General features: G+C 47.0%; 1 protein-coding gene across 1 annotated transcript in view; it reads left to right on the top strand.

Annotated features, from left to right (window-relative positions):
* DROSHA (drosha ribonuclease III) overlaps positions 1 to 23383 on the top strand; it is a 318886-nt gene that overhangs the window by 86871 nt on the left and 208632 nt on the right. The window contains exons 10-11 of the mRNA XM_033934987.1: positions 3400 to 3471; positions 10466 to 10547. Of these exons, the coding sequence (XP_033790878.1) occupies positions 3400 to 3471; positions 10466 to 10547 (154 nt within the window). The remainder of the gene's footprint in view (positions 1 to 3399; positions 3472 to 10465; positions 10548 to 23383) is intronic.

The following is a 23383-nucleotide window of genomic DNA, read 5'->3' as shown; positions in this document are numbered from 1 at the left end:
TGGTGAGTGAGCTAAGGGCCAGATTCATCAACCTGCCCGATCGGGCCCAATCCGGGCAGGTCCGACAAATTCAGAAAAGAAAAATATGCAGATGGTGCGCTCGGAGGAACGCCCCCATCTGCCGGCATGGATCACTTTTCTGCGATCCCCACGCATGCACAGACCATCTGTAGATGGTCTGTGCATGCCCATTGGAGCTGCAGTCTTTTATTTTTTATTTTATTTTTTACTTTTACCTTTTTTTAAGTTTTAGCTCTGCGAATCCGTGGTTTGAACCCGCGGGTTAAAACCACGGGCTCGCAATGCGGAGAAGGGCAGGATCAGGCAGGAGAAATGGGGAGGAGCTGGGTGGCAATTGAGGCAGAGCAGGGCGGCATTCGGGGAGAGCAGGCAAGAGACAGATTGTGGCAGAGCAGGGCTTCTATGGAGCTGGAGAGTAGAAAAGACGTTTTAGACTGGTCTCCAGCAGTCGTTTCTTGGGTTGATCGGCTGGATTCACGAACCTGCCCGATTGGGCCCGATCCCGGCAGGTCCGACGAATTCTTCAAACTAAAATATGCAGATGGGGGCAATCAGAGGAATGCCCCCATCTGCCTGCCCGGATCGCTGGTGTGCATCCCCACGCATGTGCAGACCATCTGCTTTCCCTGTAGATGGTCTGCGCATGTGTTTTGTGTCCGTGGGGTTTAAAAAAAAATTTATTTTTACACTGTTGTTTTTGGGCCCCGACTCTCCTGCTGCTGCTATCCACGGCAGCGACAGCCTCTTCCAGGTGTCGGCGACACTCAGCTGGTCATGCCCTGCTCTCTGTGCCTTCCCTGCAGTGCCAGCCCGCGGGTTTAAAGCGGGGCTACACTGCGGCATGCAGCCCCGCTTTAAACCCACGGGCTCGCACTGCAGGGAAGGCAGCAGAGATCAGTCTGGGTGGTGAGAGAAAGTTGCTTAGACGTTGCTTCATTTGTCAGGGAGCTAACAGGCACTGCTCTCCCCCCGGCTGAACAGTGGGAAAAGAAGGTTTGTGACTGGTCCCCAGGAGTCACTTCTAGAGAGTTGCGCGGGGACAGAAATCCCACCCGTCCCCACCCGTCCCCGCCAAAGTCCCACCCGTCCCCACCCGTCCCCGTGAGGAATCCCACCCGTCCCCACCCGTCCCCGTGAGGATTCCCTCCGTCCCCACCCGTCCCCACGAGGAATCCCCTCCGTCCCCACCTGTCCCCGCGAGGAATCCCCTCCGTCCCCGCCCGTCCCTATAAACTTCAGAAATAGTTATTTCATTTAATTATGCTACTGAATTAAAGGCTCTGGTAGAAACCCATTTACAAATAAGCAAAAAGACTTTATTAATTTGAAAATATTAATTGGGAAGAATACATACTTTGCAAATGGGTTTCTACCAGAGCCTCTAATGTTTATAAATTTTTATCAACACAACTAATATACTACTTTATCCTGAAGCAAAATAAAAAAAAAGAAATATAATTCTTTTCCTACCTTTGTTGCCTGGTTTCTGCTTTCCTCATGTTCTCATTCAATTCCTTCCATCCACTGTCTCTCTTCCTTCTGCATCTTCCATTTGCTCTGTTAATGTGCCTCTCCCTTTCTTCCCCCTTCCAAATTGGTCTGGCACCCATCTTCTTCTCTCCGCTCCCCCCATAGTCTGGCATCTGTCTTCTTCCCTGCCAGCGTCTTCTCCCTACTCTCTCTTCCCCATTTCCTTTCAGCGTCCTTCTCCCCCCATCTTCCCCATGTCCTGTCAGCGTCCTTCTCCCCCCTCTGTCTTCCCCATGGCCTTTCAGCGTCCTTCTCCACCCCCCCCCGTCTTCCCCATGTCCTTTCAGCGTCCTTCTCCACCCCTTTGTCTTCCCCATGTGCTTTCAGCATCCTTCTCCCCCCTCTGTCTTCCACAAGTGCTTTCAGAGTCCTCCCCCCCCCCCCGCCCTTCCCATGGCCTTTTAGCGTCCTTCTCCCTCCTCTGTCTTCAAGTGCTTTCAGAGTCCTTCCCCCCCCCTCCCGTCTTCCCCATGGCCTTTCAGCGTCCTTCTCCCCACTCCTTCTCTACCGCCCCGGGTGCAGCACAGCCGGCCAGGTCCCCTTACTTTTGTGGCACTTCCCCGACCGACTGACAACAGCCCCGGTCCGACAAACCTCCCTGCCCTTAACTGCGAATCTAAATTACCTTATTACAGCTGCTGTAAGAAGATAATTTAGATTCGCGGCTACAGGGCAGGGACCGGGGCTGTTGTCGGTCGGTCGGGGAAGTGCCACAAAAGTAAGAGGACCTGGCCGGCTGTGCTGCAACCGGGGCGGGGTGTGGCGGGGCGGACCGGACCGCCCCCTCCCTTGGTAGCCACTCGAACCGCGAGGCTACTCTCCTCCTTACCTGCACTGCCTGCAGCACAGAGCCAAACGGAAGTCTTCCCGACGTCAGCGCTGACGTCGGAAGGAGGGAGGGCTTTGTTTAAGCCCTCCCTCCCCTCCGACGTCAGCGCTGACGTCGGGAAGACTTCCGTTCGGCTCTGTGCTGCAAGCAGAGAAGGTAGGGAGAAGAGCCGCGCGACTGAGTACATCCAGCCCCGCAGGAACCCCGCGACCCTAGGGGGCGTCCCCACGGGATCCCCGCGACCCTAGGGGGCGTCCCCACGGGATCCCCGCGACCCTAGGGGCGTCCCCACGGGATCCCCGTGACCCAAAGGGGGAACCCGCGGGATGCCCGCGGGTCCCGCGGGATTCCCGTCGTCCCCGTTCCCGTGCAGCTCTATAGTCACTTCTTCAGTTGATTGGCCAGCCCAGTTGGATTGAGAATTTTGTGTTGTAAATCGCGTCCCTTCCTACTTTTCATGCGTTTCTCCTCGTTCGCATGCATGGATTCGAAGTGGATCGCAGGAGAGGTAAGTGAATCAGGTCAGAGGGAAATTTGCTCGTTAAGGGGTCGCAAATCGATCAGTACACGATCGGTTTGCTTTGTGAATCTTGCCCTAAGTGACTGCAGCCACTACAGGTTCAGCAGCTTATGGCACTCCTTCTTGCTTGCTGATACCAATATAGACTCATGCTATCTGCTATCCTCCACTGCTTGTATTGGTCTTCCATCAGATATGGATATGTAGGGTGAGATAAGAAGAAAGTCAGGCAGTCTAAGATATCACATGTTGGAATTCAATTGGTTGTGACCATTCAAGGTACTAATTGACCTTCACGCTGATGGTTTATAAAGTCACCACAGCCCCTGGATAGAATAATGCTTGTTCTGTTCAGCTGTATATTAGTGTTTTTTTTAATACCAATCACACTATATGTCTTTTTTCATGAAAGATAAAGAGACAAAAGTTGTTATAATCTGATCCCAGTACTGTGTCTGCTAAAGCTGAATCTCTATTCTGCTCTTGTCATAATTTGCAGATCCCCTTGTGTAAAGTAATCAGATTTAACATTGACTACACGATTCATTTCATTGAAGAGATGATGCCCCAGGTAAGGGAGTTAATTGTTTCATTGCATCAGCTTGGGCTTGTATAGTGAAAGAGACGAAACTCTGCAGAAACCATCCATTCCCATCTGCTGAGTGAGAGGCATGCTGTACCATACAACCATTCTATAAACTCAGTGAAGCATTCCTCTCTGGCACACAATCGCACTTGCCTCTGGACACCATAGCACACGTCGGTTGCTGTCAAAGGAGATTCACTGTTGATAAGAATTGCCCCCCTCAAAAAAAAATTGTTTTAATTTGCACACAGTGCTGTCATTAGTGAAGCAGACTGGTTAAAGAAGTTACTGCTATGAGGCCTCCTGCTTTGATAGAGCAAACACTGTAATTACAGGGACAGAACTCAGTTCTAGGATGTCTATGTCATTATAGCTCAATTTAGCCTTTGTACTTATTTTTATCCCAGGACAAGCAGGCAGCATATTCTTAACACATGGGTGACGTCACCGACGGAGCCCTCGGTACGGACCTTTTTAACTAGAAGTTTCTAGTTGGCCGCACCGCGCGTGCGCGAGTGCCTTCCCGCCCGACGGAGGAGTGCGTGGTCCCCAGTTTCTTCGTTTCCGCGGAGCGAAGAAGACGCGTGTGTTTTTTCAACGGCCGTTGAAACCACTTTTTGCCTTCCCGCTCGCGCTTTTTTTTCCTTATTTTTCTTTCTTTACCTTCGGGTTTATTTTACTTTGATTTGCCAAAAAAAAAAAAAAAAAAAACTTTGCTTTTTTCCCCTTTTTTTCGTTTTTGCCCCGGCGGGGCCTGTTGCCATTATACAGGCCTCGGGCTTCGATTTTGCGGAGGCTATCTTCCCCTTCATGCCCCCGCAGGTCGGTTTTAAGAAGTGCCAGCGGTGTGCACGCCCGATCTCCATCACTGACCCACACAATTGGTGCTTGCAGTGTCTGGGTCCGGAGCATCGGGCGGACTCCTGCACCCGCTGTGCCACTCTTCAAAAGAGAACCCTTAAAAACCGAAGAATTCAACAAACTCTTCTCTTCGGCACCGAGTCGGCGATGGACTCCTCAACTTCAACGGCGGTACCTCAAAAATCGGCACCTGTCGACCTCGACACCGACCGACCCCACATCGGCGTCGCTGGCGCCAGGTAAGCCGGCTAAGAAGCCTTCCTCTTCCCTCGAGCGCCCTCCAGCTACGGTGGCGACACCATCCCTACCGGCATCGCACCGGTCCCGTAAACGCTCCGCCCCGATCTCGGTGAGTGCCTCGTCATCGGCCTCCTCATCGCCGGGGCGTGGAGCGGCATCCAAGGAACCGAAGAAAAAGAAAGCGGTTCCGATGCCACCCCTAGATGACCGTATCTCGGCCATCTTAAAAGCTCAACTCCAGGAACAGTTACAGCAACAACTTGAACACCTGTTGCCCACTATCCTGGCACCGCTCCTTCCGGTACCAGACCGGCCCGAGCCCCGTACCGAGCCCCCTGTGTCCACCCCTTCGGTACCTGTAAACACCTCCATGCCGATCCTTTCGGCCGAACAACTCCATGTCGATCCGGTGGTTCATTCCCATGCCACATTGGATCCTCCTCGGCACCAGGCGGTACGGCATTCTTCCCGGGACCGGGATCGACGCCGGTCGTCCTCTCCTGGTACCGTTTCGGTGCGCTCTGGAAAGTCTTTGTCCAAGACTCGCCATACCGCGCCCTCCACCCCGGTGTCTCGACATGCACCAGAGGTCAGGGACCTTGACTTATGGGAGGAAACTCCTCTCGGTACCGAGGAGGATCCCTCCTCATCTGATGAGGAACCATCGGCACCCGATGCCACCTCTAAACCAGAGCAGTCCTCATTTTCTAAATTTCTGAGAGAAATGTCTGCTGCCCTGTCCCTTCCCCTAGAATCTGACTCAAAAAAGTCTCAAGCCTTTCTAGAGGCTTTAGACTTTGAGCAACCTCCTAAGGAGTTCCTCAAGCTTCCCGTGCATGACATCCTGCGGGAAACGTTTTACAAAAACTTGGAAAATCCCCTCACGGTACCGGGAGCCCCCCGTAAACTGGACAACCTTTACCGTGTCATCCCTATTCCTGGATTCGACAAATCTCAATTGCCCCATGAGTCCCTTCTGGTTGAATCCACCTTAAAAAAGACTCAGGGCTCCAGTGTCTATGCCTCTACCCCTCCTGGCAGAGAAGGTAAGACCATGGACAAGTTTGGCAAGAGGCTTTACCAGAATGCCATGCTTGCCAACAGGGCAAACAACTATTCCTTCCATTTTTCTTTCTATCTGAAACATTTGGTCCAACAACTGTCTGCCCTCCAGAAGTACCTACCTGAGCGCAAGGTCCCGCTATTCCAACAACACATCTCTGGCCTTCTCCAATTGCGCAAGTATATGGTCCGCTCGATATACGACTCCTTCGAGCTCACCTCTCGGGCCTCTGCCATGGCCGTAGCCATGCGTCGCTTAGCCTGGCTCAGAGTCTCCGACCTGGACATCAACCACCAGGATCGTCTGGCCAACGCCCCCTGTCTCGGGGATGAACTTTTTGGAGAGTCGCTGGATTCCACCACCCAGAAACTCTCTGCCCATGAGACCAGGTGGGACACCCTGATCAAGCCGAAAAAGAAGGCTCCGCCTGCCCGACCTTATCGACCTCAATCATCTTATCAGCGGAGGTTCTCAGCCAGGCCACTCAATCCGCCTCCCCAACAATCTCGGCGACCCCGTCAACAGCAGCACCATGCCCAGGCTCGATCTCAGGCCACTCAACCCTCTAAGCCTCCTCAGCCTGCTAAACAATCTCAGCCCTTTTGACTCTTCTCTCCAGGGCATAGCCAGTCATCCACCCTTGCTACCTCTTCCACAGCCTATCGGGGGTCGTCTCACCATTTTCTCCAGCCGTTGGGAAATCATCACGTCGGACCAGTGGGTCCTCAACATCATCCGCCACGGCTACTCTCTCAACTTCCAGACTCTTCCATCGGACAACCCTCCCGTAGAGTCTGCTTCACACTCATCCCAAACCCCCCTCCTCCTGAGGGAGGTTCAATCCCTCCTCCTTCTCAATGCCATCGAAGAAGTACCTCAAGATCAAAGGGGTCAGGGATTCTACTCCCGCTACTTCCTGGTACCCAAAAAGACGGGAGACCTCCGTCCCATTCTCGATCTCAGGGACCTCAACAAATGTCTGGTCAAGGAAAAGTTCAGAATGCTCTCCCTTGCCACGCTCTACCCTCTTCTTTCTCATCACGACTGGCTATGTTCCCTGGACCTAAAAGAGGCCTACACTCACATCTCCATCAATCAGAGTTCTCGCCGCTACCTGCGGTTCCAGGTACTGCACCACCACTATCAGTACAAGGTGCTACCGTTCGGCCTCGCTTCCTCACCCAGGGTCTTCACCAAGTGCCTTATAGTGGTAGCGGCCTTCCTCAGGTCTCACAACCTCCAGGTGTTCCCCTACTTGGACGATTGGTTGGTGAAAGCACCTTCATCTCAACTCGTGCTACAAGCTACTCATCACACCATCTCTCTCCTCCACCTCCTGGGGTTCGAGATCAACTACCCCAAGTCGCATCTGCTTCCCACCCAGCGACTTCAATTCATTGGAGCAGTTCTGGACACCACGCTAATGAGGGCCTTTCTCCCCTCCGATCGCCAGCGGACCCTGCTCCATCTCTGCCATCAGGTGCTCATGCATCCCTCCATTCCTGCCCGACAGATGATGGTCCTCCTGGGTCACATGGCCTCGACGGTGCATGTCCTTCCTCTGGCACGTCTCCACCTTCGTACGCCTCAGTGGACTCTCGCCAACCAATGGTCACAGACTACGGATCTTCTTTCTCATCCCATCTCTGTGACATCATCTCTTCAGCAATCTCTCCAATGGTGGTTGAACTCCTCAAATCTTTCCAGGGGTCTGCTTTTTCATCTGCCCCCCCACTCTATGATCATCACCACAGATGCGTCCCCCTATGCGTGGGGAGCTCACCTAGGAGACCTACGCACCCAGGGACTTTGGACCCCACAGGAGCGTCGTCATCACATCAATTTCCTGGAACTCAGAGCCATGTTCTACGCCCTCAAGGCTTTCCAACATCTCCTCTGTCCTCAAGTCCTCCTCCTGTGCACAGACAATCAAGTCGCCATGTACTACATAAACAAGCAAGGCGGCACCGGATCTCGCCCCCTTTGTTTGGAGGCTCTGCGCATCTGGACCTGGGCCACGGACCGCAATCTCTTTCTCAGGGCGGTCTATATCCAGGGCGAACAGAACTCTCTGGCCGACAATCTCAGCCGCATCATTCAACCTCACGAGTGGACGTTGGACCCTCCAACTCTGCTCTCCATCTTTGCTCGATGGGGCACTCCGCAGGTGGACCTCTTTGCAGCACCTCACAATCATCAGCTGCCCCAATTCTGTTCCAGACTCTTCTCTCCTCACCGTCTGGCTCCGGATGCATTCCTGCTCGATTGGAGGGATCGGTTCCTGTATGCCTTCCCTCCACTTCCTCTGATGTTGCGGACCTTGTCCAAACTCCGCAAGGACAACGCCACCATGATTCTTATCGCACCTCGGTGGCCTCGCCAACACTGGTTCTCACTCCTGCTCCAACTCAGCTCCAGGGAACCCATTCTCCTTCCTGTGTTTCCTACTCTACTTACGCAGCAGCATCAGTCTCTACTGCATCCCAATCTGTCTTCGCTCCACCTGACAGCTTGGTTTCTCTCGGGCTGACCTCTCCAGAGAACCTATCTCAGCCGGTCCGCCTCATCTTGGACGCCTCCAGGAAGCCGGCCACCCTCCAATGTTACCATCAGAAATGGACCAGATTCTCCTCGTGGTGTCTCCGGCATCATCAGGAACCCACCTCCTTAGCGGTGGAAACTGTATTGGAATATTTGCTCTCGCTGTCCAATGCTGGCCTCAAAACTACCTCCATCAGAGTCCACCTCAGTGCCATCACTGCGTTTCATGAGCCCATTCTCGGAAAACCCCTTACGGCTCATCCTCTGGTTTCCAGATTTATGCGAGGGCTCTTCAATATCAAACCACCCCTCAAGCCTCCTCCAGTCGTCTGGGACCTGAATGTGGTACTCTCAGCTCTCATGAAACCTCCATTCGAGCCTCTTGCCACAACTTCACTTAGACTCCTTACCTGGAAGGTGCTTTTCCTGATTGCCATCACCTCTGCCAGGAGGGTTAGCGAACTGCATGCACTGGTTGCCGACCCACCGTTCACTGTTTTTCACCATGACAAGGTTGTTCTGCGTACCCACCCTAAATTCCTTCCCAAGGTGGTCTCAACTTTTCACCTCAACCAGTCCATTGTGCTGCCCGTCTTCTTCCCTAAGCCTCACTCGCATCCTGGGGAACAGGCGTTGCACACGCTGGATTGTAAGCGTGCCCTTGCTTACTATCTTGATCGTACCAGAGCTCACCGAACATCCCCTCAGCTATTTTTGTCTTTCGATCCCAACCGTTTGGGTCGTCCTGTCTCCAAACGGACACTTTCCAATTGGCTTGCTGCCTGTATTGCATTCTGCTATGCTCGGGCCGGTCTCTCACTGGAAGGAACTGTCACGGCCCACAGAGTCCGAGCTATGGCTGCTTCTGTAGCTTTCCTCCGTTCCATGCCCATCGAGGAAATCTGCAAGGCGGCCACTTGGTCCTCAGTTCACACATTCACTACTCACTACTGTCTGGATGCGTTCTCCAGACGGGATGGACACTTCGGCCAATCTGTGTTACAAAATTTATTTTTCTAATGGCCAACCATCCCACCTCCCTCTTTGTTAGCTTGGAGGTCACCCATGTGTTAAGAATATGCTGCCTGCTTGTCCTGGGATAAAGCACAGTTACTTACCGTAACAGGTGTTATCCAGGGACAGCAGGCAGATATTCTTACGTCCCACCCACCTCCCCGGGTTGGCTTCTTAGCTGGCTTATCCTAACTGGGGACCACGCACTCCTCCGTCGGGCGGGAAGGCACTCGCGCACGCGCGGTGCGGCCAACTAGAAACTTCTAGTTAAAAAGGTCCGTACCGAGGGCTCCGTCGGTGACGTCACCCATGTGTTAAGAATATCTGCCTGCTGTCCCTGGATAACACCTGTTACGGTAAGTAACTGTGCTTTCTAATTTATATAGTTTTTCCATATTATTTTTTCTGTGCCACTGATTAGTCCTCTCAAATAGGTAAATAGGTTAATCTTTTTGAGTGAACAATGAATGTGGGGGCTTAAAGTGATTTATGACTTGGCATGCCTTGCCAGACTAGCAAATATATTCTTTAGTAAATTTACAAGTGAGGCACTGGGAGCAAGATTCTATATAGGATGCCTACATGAAGCGCCTCTAGACGCCCTAATTGCTGACACCCAAATTGTTTTAATTAGCTTAAATGGTGTGGGAATTGACCATGCCATTGAGGTTAATCAACAAATTAATAAAAAAAAAAAAAAAGAAAAGATTTCTGTATGGAATTCAAAGTGGCGCCTAGCAACGCCTAAGTCAAGGTGCCCTCTGACACTTAATGATATCGCAGGCGTGGCTAAAAGTGAAGAATTGGTGTAGTTGACCTTGGCATTGCTAGGCGTCTGAGTTAGGCACTGGTAAATTAGGCCAAGCAAAACCTGGCCTAATGTACCAACGCCTAGCGACGCTTAAGCACACCTAGGCACTGCTGGGTGGGATTCTATAAAGGATACCTAGCGGTTAATTGACAACCACACGGAGCGACACCTACAGTGTAGTTGCGCTTAGGCACCATTTATAGATTCTAGTCCTGTAAGCCTAATATTTTCAGGGGGCTACTCCCTAACCTTACAGGGAGCAGAGCATTTGAAATTGAATTGCTCTTGGCTGTAAAGCTGATTAGTCAAGACTTGTGCTGCACTCCAGCCACTTGTTCTGCCAGTTATAATATTACTCTGCTTTTGTGTCAGTGATCTGGGTTTTGTTTAACATCTGAGTGCCTCTTAATGCCCAATGACTTATCTGTTTTTTGTTTGATTTTTGGTAGAACTTTTGCATGAGCGGACTTGAATTATTTTCTTCATATCTTTTCAAAGATATTTTGGAGCTATATGATTGGGATCTTATAGGTAAGCACCTTTTTAATTTCTATTTTGACAAGACATATCCCTGTCATGAATTTGTCTGAACCTTTTTTTTTATATGGATTGCACCACTCAGAATGCTGTTTTAATGTATTTATTATATGTGTCACTTATGATTTTATAATTAATTTTTGGTTTTGTTGTTATTTGTATTTTTTTGCACATGCTTCATTGATAGACACATGCATAACTGAGCACACCTAAATGTGGCAAGGGTACCCATAACTTAGTGTTATATAAATTGCATGCATAACTAGGAAACATGCTCCACTTGTTACATTAAGAAGAGGATAAGCACTGTAAAAACGCTAGAGCAAGCATGGTCCCTTTTTAAGGACACAGTCACCGAGGCGCAAAATCTATATATACCACGTATCACCAAGGATTCCAAAAGGAAAAAGAACAAGGAACTGGCGTGGCTCACTGTAGCTGTGAAGAAAGCAATCAGAGACAAGAAGACTTCGTTTAAGGAATGGAAAAGGTTAAAAACAGACGAAAACTGGAAAAAGCACAAACATCAAAGCAAGTGCCACAAGGCGGTAAGAAGAGCCAAAAGAGACTATGAGGAAAAAATAGCCAAGGAGGTGAAAAACTTCAAGCCGTTCTTTCGATATATTAAGAGGGAAACGACCTGCAAAGGAAGCGGTGGGGCCGTTGGATGACCATGAAATAAAGGGAGCGCTAAAGGAGGACAAAGCCATCGCCGACAAACTGAACACATTTTTTGCGTCTATTTACTGAAGAGGATATACACAACATACTGATAGGCTGATAGGCTATAAGACTGATAGGCTATAAGACTGAGCAGGAAATAAGGACGGGAAACTGACAGGGTTGACGGTCAGTCTAGAAGAGGTATGCAGGCAGATTGATAGGCTTAAAAATGATAAATCCCCAGGACCAGATGGCATCCATCCGAGGGTAATCAAGGAACTGAAAGGGGGCTATAGCTGAACTGCTTCAACTAATAACCAATCTGTCAATCAAATCGGGAAGGATTCCGAAAGACTGGAAAGAGGCGAATGTCATGCCGATCTTCAAGAAAGGTTCTAGGGGAGATCCGGGAAACTACAGACCGATGAGTCTGACCTTGGTACCGGGAAAGATTGTAGAGGCGCTGATAAAGGACCACATCATTGATCACCTTGAAGGACATGATCTGATGAGGACCAGCAAGCACGGCTTCAGCAAGGGAAGATCTTGCTTGACACACTTGCTGCACTTCTTCGATGGAGTAAGCAGGCAGATAGACAAGGGCGAGCCGGTTGACATTGTATATCTGGATTTTCAGAAGGTGTTCGACAAGGTCCCGCATGAATGACTGCTTCGAAAAATTGCGAGCCATGGAATCGAGAATGAAATACTCATGTGGATTAAAAACTGGTTGGCGGATAGGAAACAGAGAGTGAGGGTAAATACTCGGACTGGAAAAGCGGAACGAGTGGAGTGCCGCAGGATTTGGTGCTTGGACCCGTGCTCTTCAACATATTTATGTTCAAATATGTTTATTGGTCAAGGAAACATTATACCAATATAATATAAAACAAACAATACTGACCAAGTTTTTATCTAAACCAAACCTCTCTACCCACCCTCCCAAATAAAATAAAATAAAATAGAGGCATGATAAATTAAATCTAATATCATATGGCAAGAAACAAAAACATAAAACTAATCACTCAAATATTCAATACATGGCTACGTGCATACCCGGTAAGGGATACCCAAAAGGGCTCCCAAATAAGATGTAAAGAACGTCCCTGCACAGAGTCCATATCAGATATATTCAAGCGTTCCATCTTTAGTTGAGAAATCATCAGAAAGCGCCACTGCGATAAAGTGGGCGGAGTAGCATCCATCCAATGAACAAGAATAGACTTTTTCCCCAACAATAATGCACGCTTCAAAAATAAACGAATACCTCTCGGTATAGGATGAGTCAACAAAGAAATAGAAAATAACATCTTTGGATGAGGCAAGCATCTCGTATTCCAAAGACGTGCAATATGTCTATGGAGAATGGTCCAAAATCTCAACACCCTAGGACAGGCATAAACATATGTCCCAAGGTAGCATTTACCCCCCCACATTTAGGACAACAAGAATCCAGACGTAATGCCACACGATAAGCCCTAGAGGGAGACATATAAATACGCATCAGCAGTTTATATTGCATTTCAATCATAGGGATAGAAGCCCAAGGTTGTTTTAATGATTTCAAAAAAGACCGCAATACTGCAACCGAAATAGGAATTCCCAAATCCAAAGACCATCGATCACTTAATGAATCAAAATCATATTCCGGGGCGTGTTCCAACAAATTTTTATGATAGAAACGCAATGGTATAAAAGACTGTGCTTCCAAACAATATATCTCCTTCAAAGATTTAAACACAGATCTCTTTAAAGTGTCAGATGATAAAGTATGAATATAATGTTGTAATGCAAATACGGAAACACATCCCCCGGAAGGAGCCCATATTCCTGAGCCAAAGCAGGGAAGGAACGCAATTGCCCCAAAGTAGTGAGAACATGATAAAGATATACCACTCCTTTTTCTACCCAAGAATCAAACAGCGAAGATTCCATTCCCGGAACAAATTGAGGATTGCCCTTAATGGACAATAAAGGAGAACTCACAGAGGAGTGACCAAAAAATGCACAAGTCCATTGCCAAGCCTGTCGAACCGCACGATAAATAGGGTATTGGGATAATATCTGAGTTAAATATCGAGCAGGAGCATGTAATAACGTACTAACAGAATATGGAGCAATAAGTTTAAGTTCCACAGAGGTAACAGAAAAATGAGAAGTCCCTCGATACCAGTCATTAAGATGGCGTAATTGACAAGCCACTGCAAAATTATGTATATTTAGCAATCCCAACCCCCCTCTATCTCTGGACAATGTAAGAGTCGCATATGAGATACGTGGACGTTTACCTGACCACAAAAATTTTTGAATAGCTCTCCTTAGGCGGAAATGATAAACAGATGAGCACAGTAAAGGTAACATTTGAAAAATATACAACCATTTCGGTACAACTATCATATTAAATAACGCTATACGTCCCATTAAAGTAAGAGGAAAGGACTGCCAAATACTCAATCTTGTTTCAGTGCCCTGCAAAAGAGGTTCCAAATTAAGCAATGGTAAATCCGAAAAGGATCCAGAAATCCATATTCCCAAATACTTAATTTTACCATCCGCCCATTTAAGCGGAAAAGGACCTTCCCAATCAAGTTGCACCGATGTTGGAATTGCTAAAACCTCTGATTTATGCATATTCAATCGGTAACCAGAGTAAAAACTAAATTCCTCCAATACCCCTAATGCATGATGTAAAGAAGAATGCACATTAGTTAAGACCAAGAGCACATCATCTGTAAATGCCAGAGATTTAACCAAACCTGAGTTAAATTGAACCCCAACCACATCAGAATCATTTTGGAGTGTCCGTAATAATGGTTCAATATACAACAAAAATAACAAAGGAGAAAGGGGACATCCTTGTCTCGTTCCCCTATAAATTGAAAAGGAAGCTGAAATACAACCATTAACCAACAAAACTGCTGAAGGCATCGCATAAAGAGCAATCAGCACCTTACGAAACCACCCTTGAAGGCCCATGTAATCCAAAACGTGAAAAAGGTAAGACCAATTAACTTGGTCAAAGGCCTTTTCCGCGTCCAACCCAACTAAAAGTAAGGGTTCCCGCACCAACTGACAATGCGCAACCGACAATAACACCTTCCTTACATTTAAAACAGACTGCCTTCCCCTCACAAAACCAACCTGCTCTGCACAAATATAATCAGGCAAAAAACCAGCCAACCTGGTCGCCAATATCCGAGATAAGATTTTCAAATCAACATTTATGAGAGATATAGGTCGGTATGAATCAGGACAATGTGCTGGTTTACCGGGTTTAAGAATCAATGAAATCATAGCCTGATTGGCAGCAACAGAAAACCCACCCGCATCAATACCTGCTGTGTAATAATCCACTAATGGTCCTGGAACCAAATGCCCAACAAGCTTATAAAATTCAGAGGAATAACCATCACTGCCTGGAGTAGTACCACTTTTCAATGTTCTAATCACTCTCTGAATCTCCAAGCCAGAAATTGGACTATTTAGGGCATTTAAATGCCTTTGACTAAAACGCTTTAGTGCAATACCAGTATGTTAGTTGTTAGTTCTAACACCAACCCTTCTTAAATGATAGCAAAGTTAAACAAGGTTGGAATATTCAAAGGTAAATGGTTTTTCTAAAATACCTCAGCCCCACCACTCCATCGCTATGTTAGCTTCAAAAACAGCGGGAGATTTACGTGGCAACTTATCATAGGTATTAAATTTATCTAAATGCTGTGATAGTTTTACTAAATCATTATCATTTTTATAAACTGATATATTTTTATTGGTGTGTATACTTAGCTTTTATGGCAGAGAAATCTAGCCCCACATGCCACCCCCCCATATAAACCAGTTTAAAAATCACTTAATCAAAACGCTTACCGAGGCCGCCGTTGTCATCTGACTCACAAGTGCAACTTCTGTGAAAAGATGGCGCCGGCATTCTCAGGCTGCTTTTAAATCCAAACCCGGTGATGGACACTCCCCCCCCGGCACTACCATTCTCTGCCATTTCCCTAAGGTTTGTTCTCTTTACTTTCACACTAGGGAGACCCTTGAAACAGCACTGTTTGTGCGAAACATGTCGGGTCTGACTCCCAGGTCCAGCTGTGTGGTTAAAAGCTAAGTATACACACCAATAAAAATATATCAGTTTATAAAAATGATAATGATTTAGTAAAACTATCACAGCATTTAGATAAATTTAATACCTATGATGAGTTGCCACGTAAATCTCCCGCTGTTTTTGAAGCTAACATAGCGGTGGAGTGGTGGGGCTGAGGTATTTTAGAAAAACCATTTACCTTTGAATATTCCAACCTTGTTTAACTTTGACTAAAACGCGGCATTCCCGCATCAACCAAATAATCATCCAAAGACGGGCCAGATTCTAACGGCTTTTCCGCATAGAATTTACTAAAATAATCATGGAAAACCTTTATAATATCGGAAGTAGCTGTAACTCTAGTACCCCCCTCCGATTCCAAGCGGAACGAGTGGAGTGCCGCAGGATTTGGTGCTTGGACCCGTGCTCTTCAACATATTTATAAATGACCTGGAAATTGGTACAAGTGAAGTGATTAAATATGAGGGTGATACGAAGTAATTCAGAGTAGTGAAGACGCAGAAGGACTGCGAAGACCTGCAATGTGACATAAACACGCTCGAGAAATGGGCCGCAACATGGCAAATGAGGTTTAACGTGGATAAGTGTAAGGTGATGCATGTTGGTAACAAAAATATTATACAGGATGTCTGGTGCAGTACTCGGAGAGATCCGCCAGAAAAGAGACTTGGGAGTACTGGTCGACAAGTCAATGAAGCCGTCCGCACAATGTGCGGCGGCAGCAAAAAGGGCGAACAGATTGCTAGGAATGATTAATAAGGGAATCACGAGCAGATTGGAGAAGGTTATCATGCCGCTGTACTGGGCCATGGTACACCCCCACATGGAATACTGCGCCAAGCACTGGTCACTGTATATGAAGAAGGACACGGTACTACTCGAAAGGGTCCAGAGAAGAGTGACTAAAATGATTAAGGGGCTGGAGGAGTTGCTGTACAATGAGAGATTAGAGAAACTGGGCCTCTTCTCCCTTGAAAAAAGGAGACTGAGAAGGAGACATGATTGAAACATTCAAGATAATGAAGGGAATAGACTTAGTAGATAGAGACAGGTTGTTCACCCTCTCCAAGGTAGAGAGAACAAGAGGGTACTCTCTAAAGCTAAAAGGGGATAGATTCCGTACAAACATAAGGAAGTTCTTCTTCACCCAGAGAGTGGTAGAAAACTGGAACGCTCTCCGGAGACTGTTATAGGGGAAAATACCCTCCAGGGATTCAAGAGAAAGTTAGACAAGTTCCTGCTGAACCAAAATGTACGCAGGTCAGGCTAGACTCATGGCACTGGTCTTGACCTAAAGACCGCCACGTGGGTGGACTGCTGAGCACGATGGACCACTGGTCTGACCCAGCAGCGACAATTCTTATGTCCTTAAAACGTTTCAGTTCTAGGCGGTTTACAACAAGAGTTGGCCTGGGCATTTCCAGGGAGAATACATGGTTAATAAATGTAGTATGCGTTGGGATCTGTGGTGGATTGGATCAGGTTTAGTTAGATCATTTGACAAATTTCTTGAATAGAAAAGTTTTAAGTTCTTTCCTGAATGTTTGTAGTTGTGCGTCATAGTCAGCAGATTGGAGAGGTGGCAGTCTAGTTTCGCTGCTCTGGTGGCTAATAGTCAATTGTATATTTTTTTGCTTTGTATACCTTTTATTAGGGGGTGGGTAAAGTGTTCATGAGTTCTCCTTGGTCTGGATGTGATTTTCCTGATTAGGCGGTTGCTGAGATAGCTTGGTCCGTTTCCATTTAGGGCTTTGAATAGGGTGCAATAGAATTTGTATTGTATGCGTGCTTGTACTAGGAGCCAGTGTGAATCTCCCCCTAATTACATTTGTATGCCATAGCTCTTATGTCTAAGGCATTTATGTGCATAAGTGCTACTTTTTGGCACACAAAAGGGCACACCTTCATATCTTATAGTGCTCATAGTACTCCAGCCAACTTAATGCAGTCTCCTAATGATTATAAATTGGTTGTCTCAGGTTCGAAATTCGCTTACTTAGATCCAGCTAGACAAAATGCTTTCTGTTTTTTAGCACCCACTTTGAGGAATGGTATTCCAAAATCACCGTTATGTTTGGAGGTGGAGGAGTGGCCTGAGAACAAGGGGAACCGAGTTTGATTCCCACTACAGCTCTGAGCAGGTCACTTAACTTTCCTTTGTACCAGGTTCAAAATAAGTTGTTAGGTGCCATCGACTCATGTTCAAGTCCTAGTGAGTTGATGAATATTATCAAGTTTTTGTGACAGAATGCAGAAGTAGATTGCCGGACCTTTCTTCTTCAGTATAAATTCGATGTTGTCACATCAAACGTGATCCTCCGCCTCCAACACTGCTCATCTGCTGTTGCCCAGATGGGTGGTCAGTCTGACATCTCCGCTGAAACCTGTCCACCTTGCGAGTCCCTGCTGGTAGAGAAAATACCAAATAGCATAGCTTTCAGCTTCTCAGATGTGTGCAAGTCCCAGTGACATGTCAAACCCATGTACCATGATGGGGGACAAAATAAGTACCTGCATATAATATGTAAACCACTTTGACTGTAACCACAGAAAGGTGGTACATCAAATTCCATACCTTTTTCCTTTCCTTTCTGGAGATTCATTTTATCAACAAGCTTTTGAATAAAACCTAAGTTTGGGGCTTTTTTGTTACGATCTGATGGAGGGAGGCAGCACTTGTGGCATGACAGAGCACCAACTGGAGTTGAATGTTTCTGTCTTGAGTGTCTGTATGGTTGAAACTGTTCTCTTTGAAATTGTCATCTTTCCTGATTTTAATTAGTTGTATACCGCTTTGGCCTGTGCTTCTAGTAAAGGCAGTTAAGTAAATACTAATAAACCATAAACCACCCAAACTTAGGCATCTAGTTATATAATTGCCCTTTATATGCTTACTTTTTTGGGAGGGGGGAGAGGGGGGAGTAATGGTGGGCAGGCAGAGAGATACTAAAACCTCTCCTTTCCCCTATACCACACTTTTCAACTGGTTATACTATACTCCTGCTTTCCACACATCAGTGCAGTCCTTGCTTGATTCAGTGAGAGGCAATGTAGTCATTTCTCCATTTGACTATCTGTGATGGTGGAAACAGGCAAGAAGTACTTAAGAACCTTCGTGCACATCTATGTCCTCGGGGCTGAAATACAAATAAAAACAACAACCCCTGAACTGGAGTAAGTGGTCTTTGGAAGCAGGGCACAGCGGCTTGTTTTATTTCTATTGGAGCCAGTAAAATCCATCCACTGTGCCTAGTGGATATGATGTTATTAAGGGAGATATTACTTGCCAGATGGAAGAACAGCTCAGAGTTAATCCCCAGAATTTTACTTTTCTGAAACCACAGTGATACGGAAAGAGAAATGTTTTTGTCCTATGATCAGTTGCCTTTATATTTCAACAGGCAGATGATCTTGCACAGTTAGGAAAGGAGATATTTGGATGGAAGGAATAACAAGAGTGAAACCAGGAGATAGTGGGTTATTGTAAACTTTTTTTTTTGCCTTTTTGTTACATTTGGCCTTAGGTTGTAAATTGTCAGTAAAACTGATTGTGTGGAATCTGTTGCCATCTCTCTGCAGAACATCATCAACAGTTCACAATAGTGCAAGTCGGACTAGCAGAACGGATGATGAAACAAAAATAGTAATGAAATTCAGGAATAAAGAATGTATAGGGATAAGCACAGATGATTTTTAATTGAGAGGCAGTGAAGAGAAAGGTGGTTCTCCATAGACGAGCAGGGAAGATGCAGACATGGCAGTTGGTGATGTCATCTGATGGAGCCAAAGTGTTGGAGCTGTCCCTTAGCAAAGTTTTAATTTTTGTGCAGGAAGCACTCGTGAGAATTTCCTCTACTAAAGAGCATGCCGGTGCAGAGTGTAGTCAGTTTACCTCGTCTGTACCTTCATTCTGATCACAGTTCTAGTCTCTCCTGACCTTAGGGCCTTTCTTCTTCAAACCCCCCCCCCCAAAAAAAAAAGAAGAAATAAAACAAAAAAACCCCCACCTAAAACAACTCTCTCTAGTCTGGCAAAGGATCAGCTAGCCTCAATCTGGCAAGACGGTATCGTGGGTGGACTGCATGAGTCTGCTGGTCTTTATGTGGCCTTATATTTTATGTTGTTTTGATGTGTTGGTATTACACCAAACAGAACACGCAGTAAGAACATAAGAATTCCCATATTGGGACAGACTGAAGGTTCATCAAGCCCAGTATCCTGTTTCCAATTCATTAAACTAAACTAAACCTTAAGTTTATATACCGCATCCTCTCCATAATTATAGAGCTCGGCACGGTTTACAAGAGTTTAATAAAGGAAGGAGTAGCATAGAGGAGTTGGCTGTTGAGTCCAGGGGGGAAGAGAACATTACAATTTTATGAAGAGCCTAGTTTTCAGGTGCTTACGGAATAATTGGAAGGAGCCCAGATTCCGTAGTGGGGCAGTAAGATTATTCCAGAGCTCTGTGATTCTGAAAAAGAGAGATTTGCCCAATTTTCCTGCATAGAGGATACTTTTTAGCGAGGAGAAGGATAGTTTAAGTTTTTGGGTGGGCCTGGTGGTGTCAGGGCTCGAGGAGTTCCAAGAAAGCGGGATTAGTGGAGGGAGGATGCCGTATAAGATCTTAAAAGCTAGGCAGGCACATTTAAAATGAACTCTGGAAATTATTGGGAGCCAGTGAAGTTTGGACAGAAGTGGGGAAACATGATTGAATTTGCATTTTGCGAAGATCAGCTTGGCTGCAATGTTCTGAATTAGATGAAGTCTTTGAAGACTTTTTTTAGTTACATAGATGGAATTGCAATAGTCTAGTATGGAGAGGATGATAGATTGAACAAGGACGACGAAATGTTGTCGGCGGAAGTAGGATCTCACTTTCCTCAGCATGTGGAGGCTAAAGAAGCATGATTTTATCAGGGAGTTGAGATGGTCGTTGAAGGAAAGGGAAGAGTTGATAATGATGCCTAGGCCTGTGCTAGAGAACTCTAGCTGCAGTGTAGCTCCAGAGGGTAGTGAGAAGAGGATAGGTAGCTGTTCTCATTTTTGGCCGAGCCAGAATAGTTTCATTTTGGACTCGTTCAGTTTCATTTGGACTAAGAGGGACCAGGATTGGAGTTTCATTAAGCAGGCTGTGATATTCTCGAGGTTGGTAAAGTTCGAGTCTGTTTCGAGAAGGACAAGAATGTCATCAGCATATGTATAGATGGTTTCGAAGGGAGACAGATGGAAAAGTTTCAGGGAGGACATATAGATGTTGAAGAGAATAGGGGATAGGGGTGATCACTGTGGGACTCCGCAAATCGGTTTCCAAGGAGCGGATATGGTGCCATTTGTGTTGACAGTGTAGGAGCGGGAAAGTAAGAAGTATGAAAACCACTCTAAGACTGTGGAGTTGATGCCGATCTCAGAAAGTAGGTAAATTAGAATATCGTGGTGGACAACATCAAAAGCTGCAGAGAGATTGAATTGTAATAGGGCAGCAAATTTATTGCGAGAGTGTAATTGTTGTACCTTTTCAGTTTAATGAGACCAGTAGGGATTCTGTGCTGAAGTTGGGTCTGAAGTAGAGAGCTGCACGGGAATGGGAACGATGGGAATTCCGTGGGACCTGCGGGGATCCCGCTGGTTCCCCCTTCGGGTCACGGGGATCCCGTTGGAACACCCCCTAGGTCGCGGGGATCCTGTGGGGACGCCCCCTAGGGTCGTGGGATTCCTGCGGGGTTGGATGTACTCGAGCCGCAAGACTCGTCTTCTTTTCCCTACCTGTCCTGCCGCAGCACACAGCCGACCGGAAGTCTTCCACGATGTCAGTGCTGACTTCGAGGGAGGGCTTAAGCAAAGCCCTCCCTCCCTCCGATGTCAGCGCTGACATCGGGAAGACTTCCGGTCGGCTGTGTGCTGCAGCAGGGCAGGTAGGAAAAATTCAAGGGAGGCAGTGTTGTATCAAAGGGGGGGGGGGGCAGTCCGCCCCGGGGCAGCCTTAGGGAGGGGTGCAGAGCCAGCCAGATCCCCTTACCTTCGTAGCGCTTCCCCCGACCGACCGACAACAGGCACAGTCTGACAAACCTCCCTGCACTGTAGCCGCGAATCTAAATTACCTTCTTACAGCAGCTGGATTCAGGGCAGGGAGGTTTGTCGGACCGGGCTTGTTCTGTGGTCAGTCGGGCGGGGAAGCGCCACGAAGGTAAGGGGCAGGGAGGGAGAAAGGGAGGAAAGGTGGAGAGGAAAAGACTCTTAAGGGAAATGGGTAAAACTGAGGGGGAGAAGGACGCTGAAAGCACATGGGGAAGATGGAGGGGGAGAAGGATATTGAAAGCACATGGGGAAGACAGAGGGAGGAGAAGGATGCTGACAGGACATGGGGAAGATGGGGGGAAAAGGACGCTGAAAGGAAATGGGGAAGAGAGAGTGGGGTGAAGACGCTGGCAGGGAAGAAGACAGAGATGCCAGACTATGGGGGGCGCGGAGGGAAGAAGATGGGTGCCAGACCAATTTGGAAGGGGGGAGAAAGGGAGAGGCACAGTAACAGAGCAAATGGAAGACGCAGAGAGAAGAGAGACAGTGGATGGAAGGAATTGAATGAGAACATGAGGAAAGCAGAAACCAGGCAACAAAGGTAGGAAAAAAAATTATTATTTTTTTTTTTTTGCTTCAGGATAAAGTAGTATATTAATTGTGTTGATAAAAATTTATAAACATTAGAGGCTCTGGTAGAAACCCGTTTACAAAGTATGTATTCTTCCCAATTAATATTTCCAAATTAATAAAATCTCTTTGCTTATTTGTAAATGGGTTTCTCCCAGAGCCTTTAATTCAATAGCATAATTAAATGAAATAACTATTTCTGAAGTTTATAGGGACGGATGGGGACGGAGGGGATTCCTCACGGGGATGGGTGGGAACGGAGGGGATTCCTCGCGGGGACGGGTGGGGATGGGTGGGATTCCTCACGGGTACGGGTGGGACTTTGACGGGGACGGGTGGAATTTCTGTCCCCGCGCAATTCTCTAGTCTGAAGCCGTGTTGGTAAGGTAAGAGAATGGAGAATCTCTCTAGGTAAGATGAGAGCTGGATAGATATGATGGCCTCTAGCATTTTAGTCAGGAGAGGGATATTTGCTATGGGACGGTAGTTAGATGGTGAGGAAGGGTCAAAATCGGATTTTTTCAGTAGTGGGGACAAGGCAATATGTCCCATTTCTGCGGAGAATAGGCCCGATAGTAAAGCAGAGTTTATAAGTCTGGTGAGGGATGAGATGGTCTGCACGGGAATATTCTCGTAAAAGTAGGAAGGGAATGGATCCAACGTATATTTGCAGGATTTCAGTTTGAGACAGAGTTTAGAGATCTGGGGTTCGGATATGAGATCAAAGGCAGTCCAGAATCTGTCTGCTGGGATAGGGTTAGAGTCGGTGGGAGCCAGAGAGTTGTAAGAGACTGCTGGTGGGAAGGAGCTCCTTATGGTAGTGATATTTTTGTTGAAGAATTTTGCTAGGTCGTCTGCTGATGGGGAGGAGGGGGGAATGTGGAATCGTTTTTAGAAGTTAAGGTTCGCCAGATGTTAAACAGTGTACTACTCTGGTTGTTGGATCTGGATATTTTTCACCATAGAAGTTCTTCCTTGCTTTTTTTTTTAGAACTGAGTTATAAAACTTGATATTGTTTCTCCAGGATTGTCTGTCTGAAGGGGATTTAGATTTTTTTCCGTTTACGCTTCAGAGCTCGACATTTCTGCTTCAATTCTCTGTGGTATGGAAGATACCAGGGGGCCTTACGGGAGTAGGAGATAGATTTAGTAGATAAAGGGGCAAGAGCACAATAGGTGGACTTGGAGAGGTTTACCCAGTTGTGCCAGTTAGATTCTGGTTCGACGGGCTTAGGACAAGAGGGAAGTTGGTTGAGAAATTGTGTCCAGAGCAGTTCACTCATGATTTTTTTTGCGGAAGGTAATAGAATTTGTGACACGCAGTGGAGATCCAAGGTGAGACATGAAAATGGAAAGGCAGAAAGAATCTAAAAAGTGATCGGACCAAGGGACATGTTCCCAATGAGCATTC

Source organism: Geotrypetes seraphini, chromosome 2 (assembly GCF_902459505.1).
Source record: "Geotrypetes seraphini chromosome 2, aGeoSer1.1, whole genome shotgun sequence".
NCBI classification, from domain to species: Eukaryota; Metazoa; Chordata; class Amphibia; order Gymnophiona; family Dermophiidae; genus Geotrypetes; species Geotrypetes seraphini.
This window is presented reverse-complemented; position numbering and strand designations above follow the sequence as displayed.